We start from the raw sequence: 12,313 nt of genomic DNA, 5'->3' as shown, positions 1-12,313 counted from the left end.
CCTTGTGCTATGGAAAGGACTCCTTTTAGATTCTGCCCTAAGTGTAGGGTCAGATATCCTAGGAAGGAACGAACACAGGATGTGTAACGCCCATCTCCCCCTAGAGCACAACGAGAAGCGGCGTGCAAACTTCTTCGGCCCAAGACCCTTAAGGAGCGCTGTGTATAGCAGTGGGCCGCGTACAGTATGTCACGCGTGGAGCCCCTCTCCCCCACTGCCTTGCCAGCTGAAAGTGACGGGGTACTTCGGATGACCAAACGTCCAATGCGGATGTTATAGACCTTGAGGCGGACACTTCTAAGTCCGCCACGCCCGTCCCCGACCCTTCCAGGCTCGACTCTGGTCTTGCTACAGGGACTACAGCCGGCGACGGGCGTACAAGCGCATCGCACTAAGCATACAACCCCTACGCCAATTTTGAATCGCCTTTGTTGAAAAAGGCAGAAGCGCAAACTGGGCCGCCGAAAACTTCGCCGGTACCCTCGGATCGTTCAGATCCAAAGCCTGCTCCAGTATGAGGTCTGGCATGGATTCACATGCTCATGAATATTCCCCATCGTCAGTATGGGAATCCTCGGTAAAGAAAAAATCAGTATTAGTTTCGTTTCTGATCTGTCTTTCTTAGTAGAAACCAATCACTGGTCACTGGGTCATACTGCCCCCAGCCAATGACTGCCCTCTCCCCAAGCCCGCCCCTGGCAGCCATCCACAGATTTTTACTGCACGTTCAAGTATTGGAGTCCTCGTACTATAGCTTTCGAGCTTTTACTGCGTTTTGCGTTTTTTCAAGGAGTTTTAACTAATTTGTTCGGTCAATCGAGCCTCAAGCTCCACTATTTCTACTTCCGATCAACGGGGACCCGTTTCGGACTTTTCTACGCCCCTCAAGGGCAAAGTTTTCGTCGAGACGCTTCTTGGAGTATTCCAAAAAAATTTCTGAGGCCTACCTCGTAGACATGGCCCAGGAAAAGGGAAGCTCGGCACCCGGATCCAAGCTGTTTAGGAACTGCCCTGGATGCGGATTACAGAATGTGCTCGAGGACTGTCATGATGCCTACCCCAACGGTACAAGGCCCTCAGCTCCGGGAGCAGGCATCCAGACATTTGTTAAAACCTCAGCAGCTCCGGCTAGGGGCTGTCTGGGTTCAGTCCTGGCGCCTTAGGCGGCAGGCTCATAGACTTTACTTACCTGATGCAGACCATACTGCAAAAGAGTCCAAGCCCTACATGAGGCCTGGATGGGACTATTTTGTTACAGGGACTATTTTGTACTCGGGCATGGCTTAAGGGAACTTCTTACCTGGAGCTACTTTGGAGGCTATTTAAACCACACCCGAACAGCAGCACATGCTTCGCGTTATTCTGCATCCAGCACCGTGACGCCCACTGTGCCTGCAGCCAGCATCCAGTCTTCTGCCACGCCCGCATGCCTGCAGCCAGCATCCAGTCTTCTGCCACGCCCGCCTCGAATCCGGAGCTCCTAGAATAAGGAAGAAGAAAAGGACAAGGTTAGAAAACAAACTTATTTCAAATTCCTCACCTAATTCCGGAACCATTTCATCTCCGGACCTGGAAAGTACATCAGTCCTGCACGCGTCGCTTCGCCAGCTCCAGCACGGCGCCATACTCACCAGTTCTCACAGCATCTTTCGATCCGGCACTGTCCATTTCTTCGCCGTAATCCGGCACCTAGGGGACACAAGAAAAAACAAGGTGAGCCAAGGGAATCAACAAATACAACCTCTTACCACCATAGACTTACCACCGGCGGTATTATTCCATAACACTCCACATTTTCATATGCTGCATCTGTAAAGAGGGAGAAAAACAACACGTTAACGCATGCAATAGTTACCGGACAGCGTTGGTAACACAGACTCTTACCTGAACACCAGCAGCAGCTACGAGACCTTCTTCTCAGGAACTCAGTTGCAACTTAAGGAAGTGGACAAGAGTGAATATCGGGCACATTGAACTCTTTGAACTTGATACTTACCAATCCCGCCAGGAACTTCAGAGTCCATACTTACCGAACTCTCCCAACGCCTTCAAACCAGTGAAGTAACTGGTATCTACATGCCCCTGCAAGACACGGAGGATGGAGAGCTCATCTTTTACGAACATAACGTGAGGTTACTAAGGGGATATCGGAGGTGATTAGTGGGGGAGAGTGAGAACAGTTGGGAGGCCATCACTAAAACCCACAGGTGGTTATTCCCCATCTCCACTTGCAGGAAAATACTTCTTCGGATCCAGCAGACAAGACTAGGCGGGCTAGTCCAGACAGTCATCTCTGCACTACGCATCACGTTGAAGGAGACCGCAGCTGTCTGGGTCCGATCGACACCCCTGTGGGGTCCAGGTGAGCGTAACAAGGACGAGCATTCTAGATGCCTCTACTGCCTTCATGAAGACAAGACTCACGTGGAGTCCATAGACTGCAGGGGGAAGGGTAATCTGATCTTCTCTCTTGCCTTCCTGGTCACGGATGCCTGGCGGCAGTCTCAGACGCCCAATCCTCTAGGGTGAGTACAGGGCAAATTGCAAAGCAGCCTCTTCTAAACTTTGTTTGGTGATCTGACTGGGGCCTGGAGACTGTAGGAGCTTGCCCCTTTGATCGAGGCTTTGCTCTTCACTCTCATACCGTCACACTCACCTTTTGAGCGAATATCTGGACTTGTGGATCATTTTGACGCCCATTCACAAGTGCTTTGAGACCTGAACTTTGGCTCACTACAGTAGGCTGGTAGGAAGCTGTCCCTGACTCTACCTTCAAAAGGTTTAATCACCTCCTTTTTTCTTCCTAAACAGAACATAACAAAGCCTACTCCTCCTAAAATTATATCAAGGGATCAAGACTTGGCAGGCTGCATTACTCCTTCCCAACGCGTCAACTTTTCTGTGCCTGCTTCCTCTATGGAGGGCAACGAGGATTCAAGTTACCTGGACTCGCCTCTAGACATGAGACAACTGTATGGGCCGGACTTTGATTCATCCCTCATCTATTGGCTGTAGGTCTATAACCATCCTAAAGGAGAATCCAGACCTTCCTTTTGTAAGCCAGACCGATAACTATCCTATGTGGCCTCACTCTCTGGTGGAAATCAACCAGGTTCTGTGTGTCTTGGTGTCTCTATTTGAGAGACTTCAAAAGGAAACTAAATCTAACTCTGTGGCATTGAAATCTCGGTTTAAATTCGACAACCTAAAACTACCTGCAATAACGAAAGAAATCTTGTTCTCACAAGGCCTAAATCATTCCAGCAAGTGCCTTAAATCAAAATGGTCTCCAGCTCGTATGGGGCTAACTGGACTATGCGACATCCAACTTCAAGTCTCCATAACGGATGACCTGCGACGAAGCGCGCTCTCTGAAAGTATCGTATTGGAGGGTTGCACCACCTGCCTGGAGAAGACTGGATCTGCAGCCCAGCAGGGGCCAAAAGCTCAGTGTCCTCAATCCACCATTGAACCCGCTTCAAAGCCACCCTCTGTCCATCCTGACCGGGCCTCTTGTAATAAGGAGCGAGAGGATGGTCTGCGAGTTTGGGGGGGTCCACCCAGGAAACATTTGCTCTACCACGAGGGAAGGTGGTCAGGAAAGGTCTGGGCATTCAGAAGCAAAAATCTGAAAAATATGCACCAGTGAAACTAAACACGGGGCTTTTTTCTATGGTCCCCCTTTCCCCAACTGGATCCTGGTGACACGAACGCCTCTACGGCCACCTCCTTGGCTGGGAAACAGGCGGGATGTGACTGCATCACATCTTGAACTCCCCTCCTTCAAACTTGGATCAGGCACCAGTGGAGGCCCTGAGTGGGGCAAGGCCTGCTGGAGAACAGCAGGAAATATTGGACACTCAAGTCCGTTCTATCCATTGGAACAAATCATGTACATTTCTTCACTTCCCCTTGGAAAGTGATACTCAGTTGCCTGCTTCCCATGGGGGAATACCTCCCCAAAGGTTATTACTACCACTGAGGGCTGCTGCTTACGGATGGGGGGGGGTCGGGGTGCTGCCCGGGTGGCCACATCGGTCTTAGTACATGATCAGATACGGTCACGAGAAAGGTTAATGTTGCGAAGGAAAAGGCCTTGGGCAATGGCATTGTATTTTAGTCGGTAATCCCTAAAAATGTCTGTGAGCCTTAACCGCACAAATATCATGCGTTTGCTGTCTGAGGTCTCAAGCCCGGAAAGTATATCCTCATTTGACATTAACAGGGTTCACTTTAGCAAGATCTATGGTTTATTTTAATTTCAAGCTCGTTGTAGATCTCGTCTTGCATGAAAGGGAGTCAATTAGAAAAGTGTTCTGCAATATCGAAAGCACATTGAATCTCCAGTCAGGGGATAGCACCCTAACTAGCCTGCCCCGATCAACAGCTTAAATTTGACATCCAGATATAAAAAAACAGAATGAAGGCATCTGAAGCCTCTGATGATTGATCATGGTTAGTCAGATCATTGTCCAATTAACAAACTAGCAAAAACTCTACTGGAACTAGTGGTGGTCTCTTCTCTCTCCTTTCCTGGAATACACAGGGCCATTCACGGCTGTTTGACAATCCAGTGTTAGGGCAGGAGTTTAAATCTTACTGGGTTGTTTGCTTGCAGGAAACTTGGCTGTGCACTATTCCAGTGACGGATGGATTTATAATAACTGGGCAGGTTGCAAGGCGGGGGGGAGAGAGAGAGAGAGAAAGAGAGAGAGAAAGAGAGAGAGAGAGAGAGAGAGAGAGAGAGAGTCCTTTCGGTGGTGTACTAACAATGGTAAAATCCATAGATCAATTGAGTTATACAGACAGATGGGGCACACACTGGCATTCTCTTTACCCATGTGGAAGTACTTGGGGCATATTGTCTTCAATTATTGATTATCTACTGGCATGAGAGCTCTCCGTATTCCTAGACAGTTTGGCGAGTTGCATTACTGATTGGTATTGTGTGAATGATGGCAGGCAGGTTTTGCTTGCTGGAGATCTCAACTCGGAATGTGTGATCCAAGCTGCACAAGGAGGAGCTGCACAAGGAGGCCTTTCTAGGTCCGATGAACTTGGAAGGCCAAAATAATCTAGGGGCTCCCAATGGTTGTATAATTCGGGTTGACTGGGTCTACGTCCCCTCAATGGGGGAATCCGGGGGATATCCCTCAGAATCGTACTTGGACCAACGGGTCCTCCCATTCAACCATAGACTATATCTTTACCACTGATTGACTCTACGAGTGCTGCAAGTCTGACTATTAAGCCAAACTTGTTCAGTGATCAAGCCAGGCTCTCTGCTCTATTCACCATGGACAGACTGGAAACACAAGTAGGCCTCGAAGGTCTGGCCAGTCTGGCTATTAATCTTTCAGGCACCCGTGTTGTCTGGAACCAGCGATTGGCTGATCCAGTAAACACATTGGATAACACATTGGATGAGGTTTTGGAACGCACGGCGGCAAATTGGAAACTGTGTGTTTAATATTAATAACTTTGAGGACTTTAGGAGGTCTACTTCGAGGACAACAAAGTCAAAGGGGCAGAGGCAAGCCTCCACGATCAAAGCAATATCTGCATGTCTACAACAAATAAGTAGCAGACATGAAGAAATCAGTGAAACGAGTGCTCAGAATATTGAAGTACAGAGATGATTTATCGCCCAGCTTGTCGTATAACTTGTCAGCGTTATCGAATTATCGAAACTGGCAAAGAAATAATCGCAGTAAGTGAAGCCAGGCGGATGCCGAGTCCATGCTATCCTCCCTAAGCAATAGGAACTCTGCGACTTCTTTCTTGAGAATGCTAAACTCCATTGATCTTTCTGGCTCGATTAACCAGGTGAATGTCCTCTCGGAGAATGTCTGGTATGCACATTTTCTAGCACTCTATGCGCAACCCAAGCAGTCTGTCATATTTTCCCTTCTGGAAACAACTGACAGAATGAACTTATCCGCATTCGATCAGAAAAGATTTTGGAGGTCCTTAAGAGGATCAGTCCCTTGCGTGCTCCTGGCCGTAATGGGCTTTCCAACTTTGCGTTTAAGGACAATCCTTCTAACTGGGCCACTGTTCAAAGCATCCTATTTAAGGACGTGGTAACCCATGATGGTTTCCCTGCCTCCTGGTTCAGGGCCTATTATTGTCCCCATCTTTAAGCAAGGCTTAAAAACCAATCTGCTTAACTACCGACCATTTGCCCTCCTTGATGTGGACAGCAAGGTGTTCTGTGTCATACTGCTGGCGATTTGGCCGTAATCGCCACAGCCCCAACCCCCACTTGGAGGATTGGGCTGTGGTGGGTGGAAGGCGAACTAAATGGCAAACAGGCTTTCAGTGGAATCTTGGTACTAGCCTCAATGGTGCTTTCATAAAACTAGTCCAGAACCTGGCGTGGGATGGTCAACATAAAGCACTATACATAGCTTCGATAGATCTAAGTACTGCTTTTGACGCAGTAGATCGCCAATTCCTGTTGGCTAAATTGCATCAGTGGAGAGTGCCTACTGGTCTTTTAACACTCTTGATTGTGGCATGCACGCCCAGTCAGAAATCCAGGTGAGATTGAGCTGCAAGGGGGCTCAGTCTCGTCCTATTCCGACGAGTCGGGTGGGGGGGAGGCGCGGAAGGGGGATCAGACAGGGATGCGTGTTTGCTCCCTGTCTGTTCAACCTATATTTATCGGATATCGGCGAACATCTGAAATCTGCTGTCCTTGCTTCGCCTGCAGTTGATCAGTGTAGACCTTTCTGGCTATTACATGTCGACGATTTTCTCCTGTTCGATCTTACACCAGTGGGCCACCAAAGGCTCTTGAACAGCTTCAGTCTACACTCAAGCCCACTCCCTATCTATTAATCCTGCTAAATCCAAGATCTTACAATGGTCTAAAGGCATCACAAGAGCAAAGTTTAAGTGGTTTGTTTATTAATTTGATAATGCGCACCAAGCTCTTGGGCAGCTAGGCGCAGCAGTACAAGAATTCTCAAAGCTTAGTTACAGTGCCTGTCACAGTTTAGTACATACATGTAATTACAGTGTGAAGTACAATAAATGAAACAGTACAGTCATTTGAATACAATGTGAAAACAATGAGTAAGGTGCAGTAGACATTTGCCATGCGTGCAGCATGGAGAGGTATACCGGATAAAGGGTCAGACTAGCATGGCGTAGGTTAGTGAGGGCCTATGGTTACAGCTATGAGCGAACAGGTGAGTCGGTCACAGTAGTGCTGTCAAGTGCAATGGTTGTCAGAGGTGTAGAGGTTATGGGTTGTTGGAGCGAAGCCATTTGAGAGCATTGATTCTGAGACTAGCGTAATGTAAGGGGCGTCTGAGGTCTATAGGGAGTGTGTTCCATGCTTGACCAGCTTTAACTGGGAATCTCGTTCCTCCAGCCGTGGTGAGTTTAAATCTAGGGATTTCGAGCAAGAAAGTATTGGCGGATCTCAGTGGTCGGGGGGTGGATTTCCTGTTGATTTTTTCCGATAGGTAAGGAGGTACTAGAGTGTTGAGACATTTAGAAGTGAGTTAACTTAATTTTTCAGGGTAAGAGAGGAGTCCGGGTAGAATCCTAGAGTTTTTACCTCTGACATAACCTTAATGACATTGTTGTCAATGTTGAAAGATATGTAGTCTGGGGTTAGTTTTTTTAAGTTAGAGTCGGATCCGAGGAGAAGAATCTCGGTTTTATCGTTGTTCAGGCAGAGGGCGTGAGTCGCCATCCATGCCTGAGTGAGGCATTGCATAATTAGTGTAGGTGACACCCAGTCTGTCCAACTTGTCAAATAGTGGCTTGGTGAAAATGCTGTACATAGTGGGTGAAACGCAGGATCCCTGTCGCACTCCACATGTTATTTAGATAGGTACGTTGGCACAGAACCATTAATGAGTCATCTCACTGGTTTACCTCGGGTTCTTAATCCAGGCCACACTGGGCCAGACTAAACAAAGCCTGGGTGAGAGAACGGACCACTCAATTAGCAAATCAATTGGTACGAGTAGATGGTCATTATGGAAGCTACATTGCTACCGGCCTTAGAATATTATGAGGGCAACGTGGTTCCTAAAAGAACATACGGGATGGAAATATATTCACTATCCCTAATGGATAGCCTGCCCCATCTTGAAGCTTTGGCTTGGCGCAATGTGTTGGGTTTGCCCAGCGCAGTTCCCATCGAAACCATTCATTATGAACTGGAGATGATCTCTGTCCGCCCATGTAGAATTGAGGCGGCTGGCATTAGTGAGGAAAATATGATGCCTATAGGGGGCTCTCTTTTTGACTATCTAAAATAAATTCTGGTAGTTTATTTTTTTTGATTATCGCAGCCTGGCCCTGGGGTATCTGGGCGCTTAACGTGGTTACAAGGTTACAGGCAGTATATGAATATTTTCATAGTTATTAGAGGCATTGTATGACATTTACAGGGTTAATATAGTACACAGTATATACAGGCAATATATGAACATTTTCACGGTTATTGCAGTCATTGTGACCATTTAAAAGGTTAATGTAGTATATACAATCAGTTAAGTTATATAGAATCAGGCATACGCAATCATTTTATATAGCTACATAGTAGGCAGGAAAAGCTCCTGGCTTAATGAGTTATTTAATCTTTGCACTTTCGATTCTTATTAAAATTCAGAGCTCATCGGAGGAACTGTTCTTATCCAGAGCGGGTGAAGAAAAATGTATTTGAGCTTTACTGGATTGTTAAGATGGAAAAGGTACATAGCTACTCTCTCTCTCACATTTAAAATACCATCATAAGAAAGTGGGAGTCTTAGCACCATTCCTGTCAGTATATCTGGCTAGATGGGCTTGCTGTGCTTTTGGGGGTTTTCGTTGGAATCTCCTCTTAACCAAAGAAATCATGTGTAGAGGAGGTCTGATTGTTGGGGACGGGGCTGGGGGTGTAGGTATTGTAGGAACGTGGAAGCTCAGGAAACTCTAAATATTTATTTAATGCTGGAAGTGACTGTTTTGAGATCAAAGCTCTTACGAAGGTTTGTGCAATTCGCAACCGTTGGTGACCCTGAATTGATTTGGTCCAGACTTGTCTATCATTTGTCTGCAGTAAAGGTGGCTAATGATGCATGCGTTTACCTATGCAGTAAAGGTGGCTATGATGCATGCATTTATCTATATGTTGGGAGGCTAGGGGATTATGGATCTAGTAGTGCTTGATGTGTTTACTGTCGTCTTTTTTGGGTGTTTGCTTCTTGCTTTTTATTTTGCTGTTCATTTTTTTTGTAGGTTTTAAATTGTTCTGATCAATTGTCTGTTCATATTTTTAATTCTTGTCAAGATTGTTAAAGGTTGACGTAACCATAAAACAATTGTAAAAAAATGTTTAAATCGCCTTCCACTGACTGTTTTTTGGTCGCTAAAAGCCAAACCTCGTTTCCATAGCATTCTAACCCACCACCTATCTCCACTACTGTTATTTTCTGTTATTTGCCTTCTATCATGCTCTTTGTACTCTTGCAGTTATCTTAAAAATGAAATACATGTAGGTGTAGTCTCATATGGTTATTCTCCTTTTGTGCATGCTGCGATCCCATTTTTATATTCACAATTGGACATATTTTTTAATTTCTATTTGTTTTAAAATTCTAATACTGTAATTGTTCATAATGCATCTGTTTTGTTTAAATAGGGTCCTCTTATGCCCGGAGCTCTGTGGTTACGGCTGTGAAATTCACCATTTCAGATCACCCGCAACCTATAGATCCTTTGTTAAAGAACTGCATAGGTAAGTTTCTTTCAGCATACTTGGTGTTTATTTTTTATTTGACTCTTGCATAGCTTGGCAAAGTGAAAACTTGTTTTCTATTTCGCAAAACAGCAATGGATCAGATACATGCCTGTCATTCAAATCTTATTCTCCTGTACACTAGTCTTGATAACTTGCCCCCATGAGACTTTGCTTGGCTCTACTGGTAATGTAAAATCATCCATCTTAACACCTGAATTTAGTTAATTGCTTTCTTGAAGACCATGCATAAGTCACCCACTACATAACCCATCTCCCATCCTGCCGCCAGCTCATCCCACCGCATCAGCATTAAATGACCAGGCTCAAATAGGCGCATGGCCACCTACCACTGGTACTCCACCCTCTGTACTACACACCCATTCCTACTTAGTACCCAGGCCCACCCCCGTCCTTCCTTCCTAAATTCACCATTTCCTGCATGTTGAGTGAACGGGAGCCAGGGGCCTACAGTGTGCCCATGTGCTCCCTCCATGCCCTTAAGCACTTTCACAACCCTCATAGCACTTGCCTCACAAGCCAATGACTCCTTTAACCCTCATGCCCCAAACTCGCTACCCAAAGACTTTGGAAAATACAGGCTAGAACAGGTGTAGCAAAAATAGCGCTGTCAGATCTTACCTGCCCTATAATGTGTGATTCCAGGAGGTTAAGGCTCTCTACCCGAACCATCCCCTTCCCTGCCATCCTAATTTTGCCCAGCTTGCCTTCAGCAAGCGTGAACCCACCCCCACTGCAGTTGAGCAGGAAACCTCACTCAATGGCCCTATCTTGTCCATCCCTCCTGCAACCAACCTATCTTCCACCTCCTTCCTCCCTCTTGTTGATCAGGACGTCTCACTTAAGTGCGCTTTAATCAATGTACGCTTCCTCGGAACACATGCCTTCTAAATTCATGACCTCCTACAACACTATTTTGACCTACTTGCTACCACATAATCTTGGCTCCACAGCACTTTGGCCCACTGCTCTCACTTGCCATTCCTCCCAACTACACAATTTTCAGAGCTGACCGCATTTGCCCTCATTGTGAAATCCTTCCATCGCATCAGAAGTATCCCTACTCCATACATCCAGGGTATGCGCCTCAAACTCTCAATCAAACTGCAACATTCTCCTACTTTATCGCCAGCCTAACTCCCTTGGCTCACCAGATTCCAACATCCCTCCTCCTTATTACACCCCTCATTAAACCAGCTACTAAATGTATAATAGGAGACTTCGACTTGGGCTTTAATAACCCTTCTAATCCAAAAGCATCCCTGCTAACCCAAGCACTCCAGGACATTAAATTCTCCCAATTTGTTTCCACACAGTACACACCAAAGGACGCATGCTTGATTGGATCCTTAACACTAACACTGACGTTAACATCTCTGCCATCAACCCAGTACCTTTGTCTGATCATTTAATTAAATTCAACCTTTTTTTCATGACAAACACCACCCCCCCCCCTCCTCCAGCACCTCTGTTCAACCCTATCTTGATCAGATACACCAGGAAACTCACGCATGAGGTACTCGGCCTACACTCCTTACGATACTCATCTCTGCCAGGGAGAAAAAGTCCTGATAACCTGACAGATCATTACCACCAAAGCCTTCTCCTCACCATAAACCTTCATGCCCCTCTAAAATCTAAAACGCCCAAGCCACACAAGCCTACTAACATCTGGTTCTCAGACTAGCTTGCCGTTCTGCAGAAACAAGAGCACTAAATCACCCCTGTAGGAAGCACATCACCCCTGTAAATTGCTTTAACCCCTTCAACTCTACTAAGCTATATAAGAAAGCGATTTTCTCCAGCATGGGGTCTGGCATGGATTCAGATGCTCATGAATATTCCCCGTCGTCAGGCTGGGAATCCTCGGTAAAGAAAAAATCAGTATCATTTTCGTTTCTGATCTGTCTTTCTTAGTAACCAATCACTGATCTCTGGGTCATACTGCCCCCAGCCAATGACTGCCCTCTCCCTAAGCCCCGCCTCTGTCAGCCATCCTCAGATTTTTACCGCATGTTCAAGTGTTAGGAGTCCTCGTGCTTTAGCTCTCAAGTTTTTGCTGCGTTTTTCGCGCTTTTTCTGGAGATTTTCTCATTTTTTCGGTTTAATCGAGCCTCAAACTCCACCGTTTCTACTTCCGATAACGTGGTCCCGTTTCGGAATTCTTGTTTTCGTCGAGGTTACGCTTCTTGGAGGATTCAGGAAGATCTGCGGCCTACCTCAACGGACATGGCCCAGGACAAGGGAAGCTCGACGCCCGGATCCAAGCTGTTCAGGTGCTGCCCTGTATGCGGATTACAGAATGTTTTCAAGGAGGACGAGCATTCGCGATGGCTTTACTGCCTTCATGAGGACAAGACGCACGTGGAGAAGAACTGTGCGTTCTGCAAGAACCTTTTGGAATGGACCAAGCAAGATCGTCGTTCCCGCCTTGCCGCCTGGCTGGAGAAGGGCACAGCAGGTGAGAAGGCGAAGAAAAAGTCTGAGCGGGCTTTTAAGTGCTGTGAGGGTGCCCCAGCGACGGGGGCCCAACAGAAGGCCAAGTAC

At 46.6% G+C, this 12,313-nt stretch overlaps 1 protein-coding gene across 1 annotated transcript in view; it reads left to right on the top strand.

Annotated features, from left to right (window-relative positions):
- CAND1 (cullin associated and neddylation dissociated 1) overlaps positions 1-12,313 on the top strand; it is a 769,151-nt gene that overhangs the window by 615,218 nt on the left and 141,620 nt on the right. The window contains exon 11 of the mRNA XM_069629730.1: positions 9,650-9,745. Coding sequence (XP_069485831.1) covers positions 9,650-9,745 — 96 coding nt within the window. The remainder of the gene's footprint in view (positions 1-9,649; positions 9,746-12,313) is intronic.

The sequence above is a fragment of the Ambystoma mexicanum genome, chromosome 12, assembly GCF_040938575.1.
Source record: "Ambystoma mexicanum isolate Mex_15411 chromosome 12, UKY_AmexF1_1, whole genome shotgun sequence".
NCBI lineage: Eukaryota > Metazoa > Chordata > Amphibia > Caudata > Ambystomatidae > Ambystoma > Ambystoma mexicanum.
The sequence above is the reverse complement of the archived record's forward strand: the minus strand, read 5'-3'. Positions and strand labels throughout refer to the sequence as shown.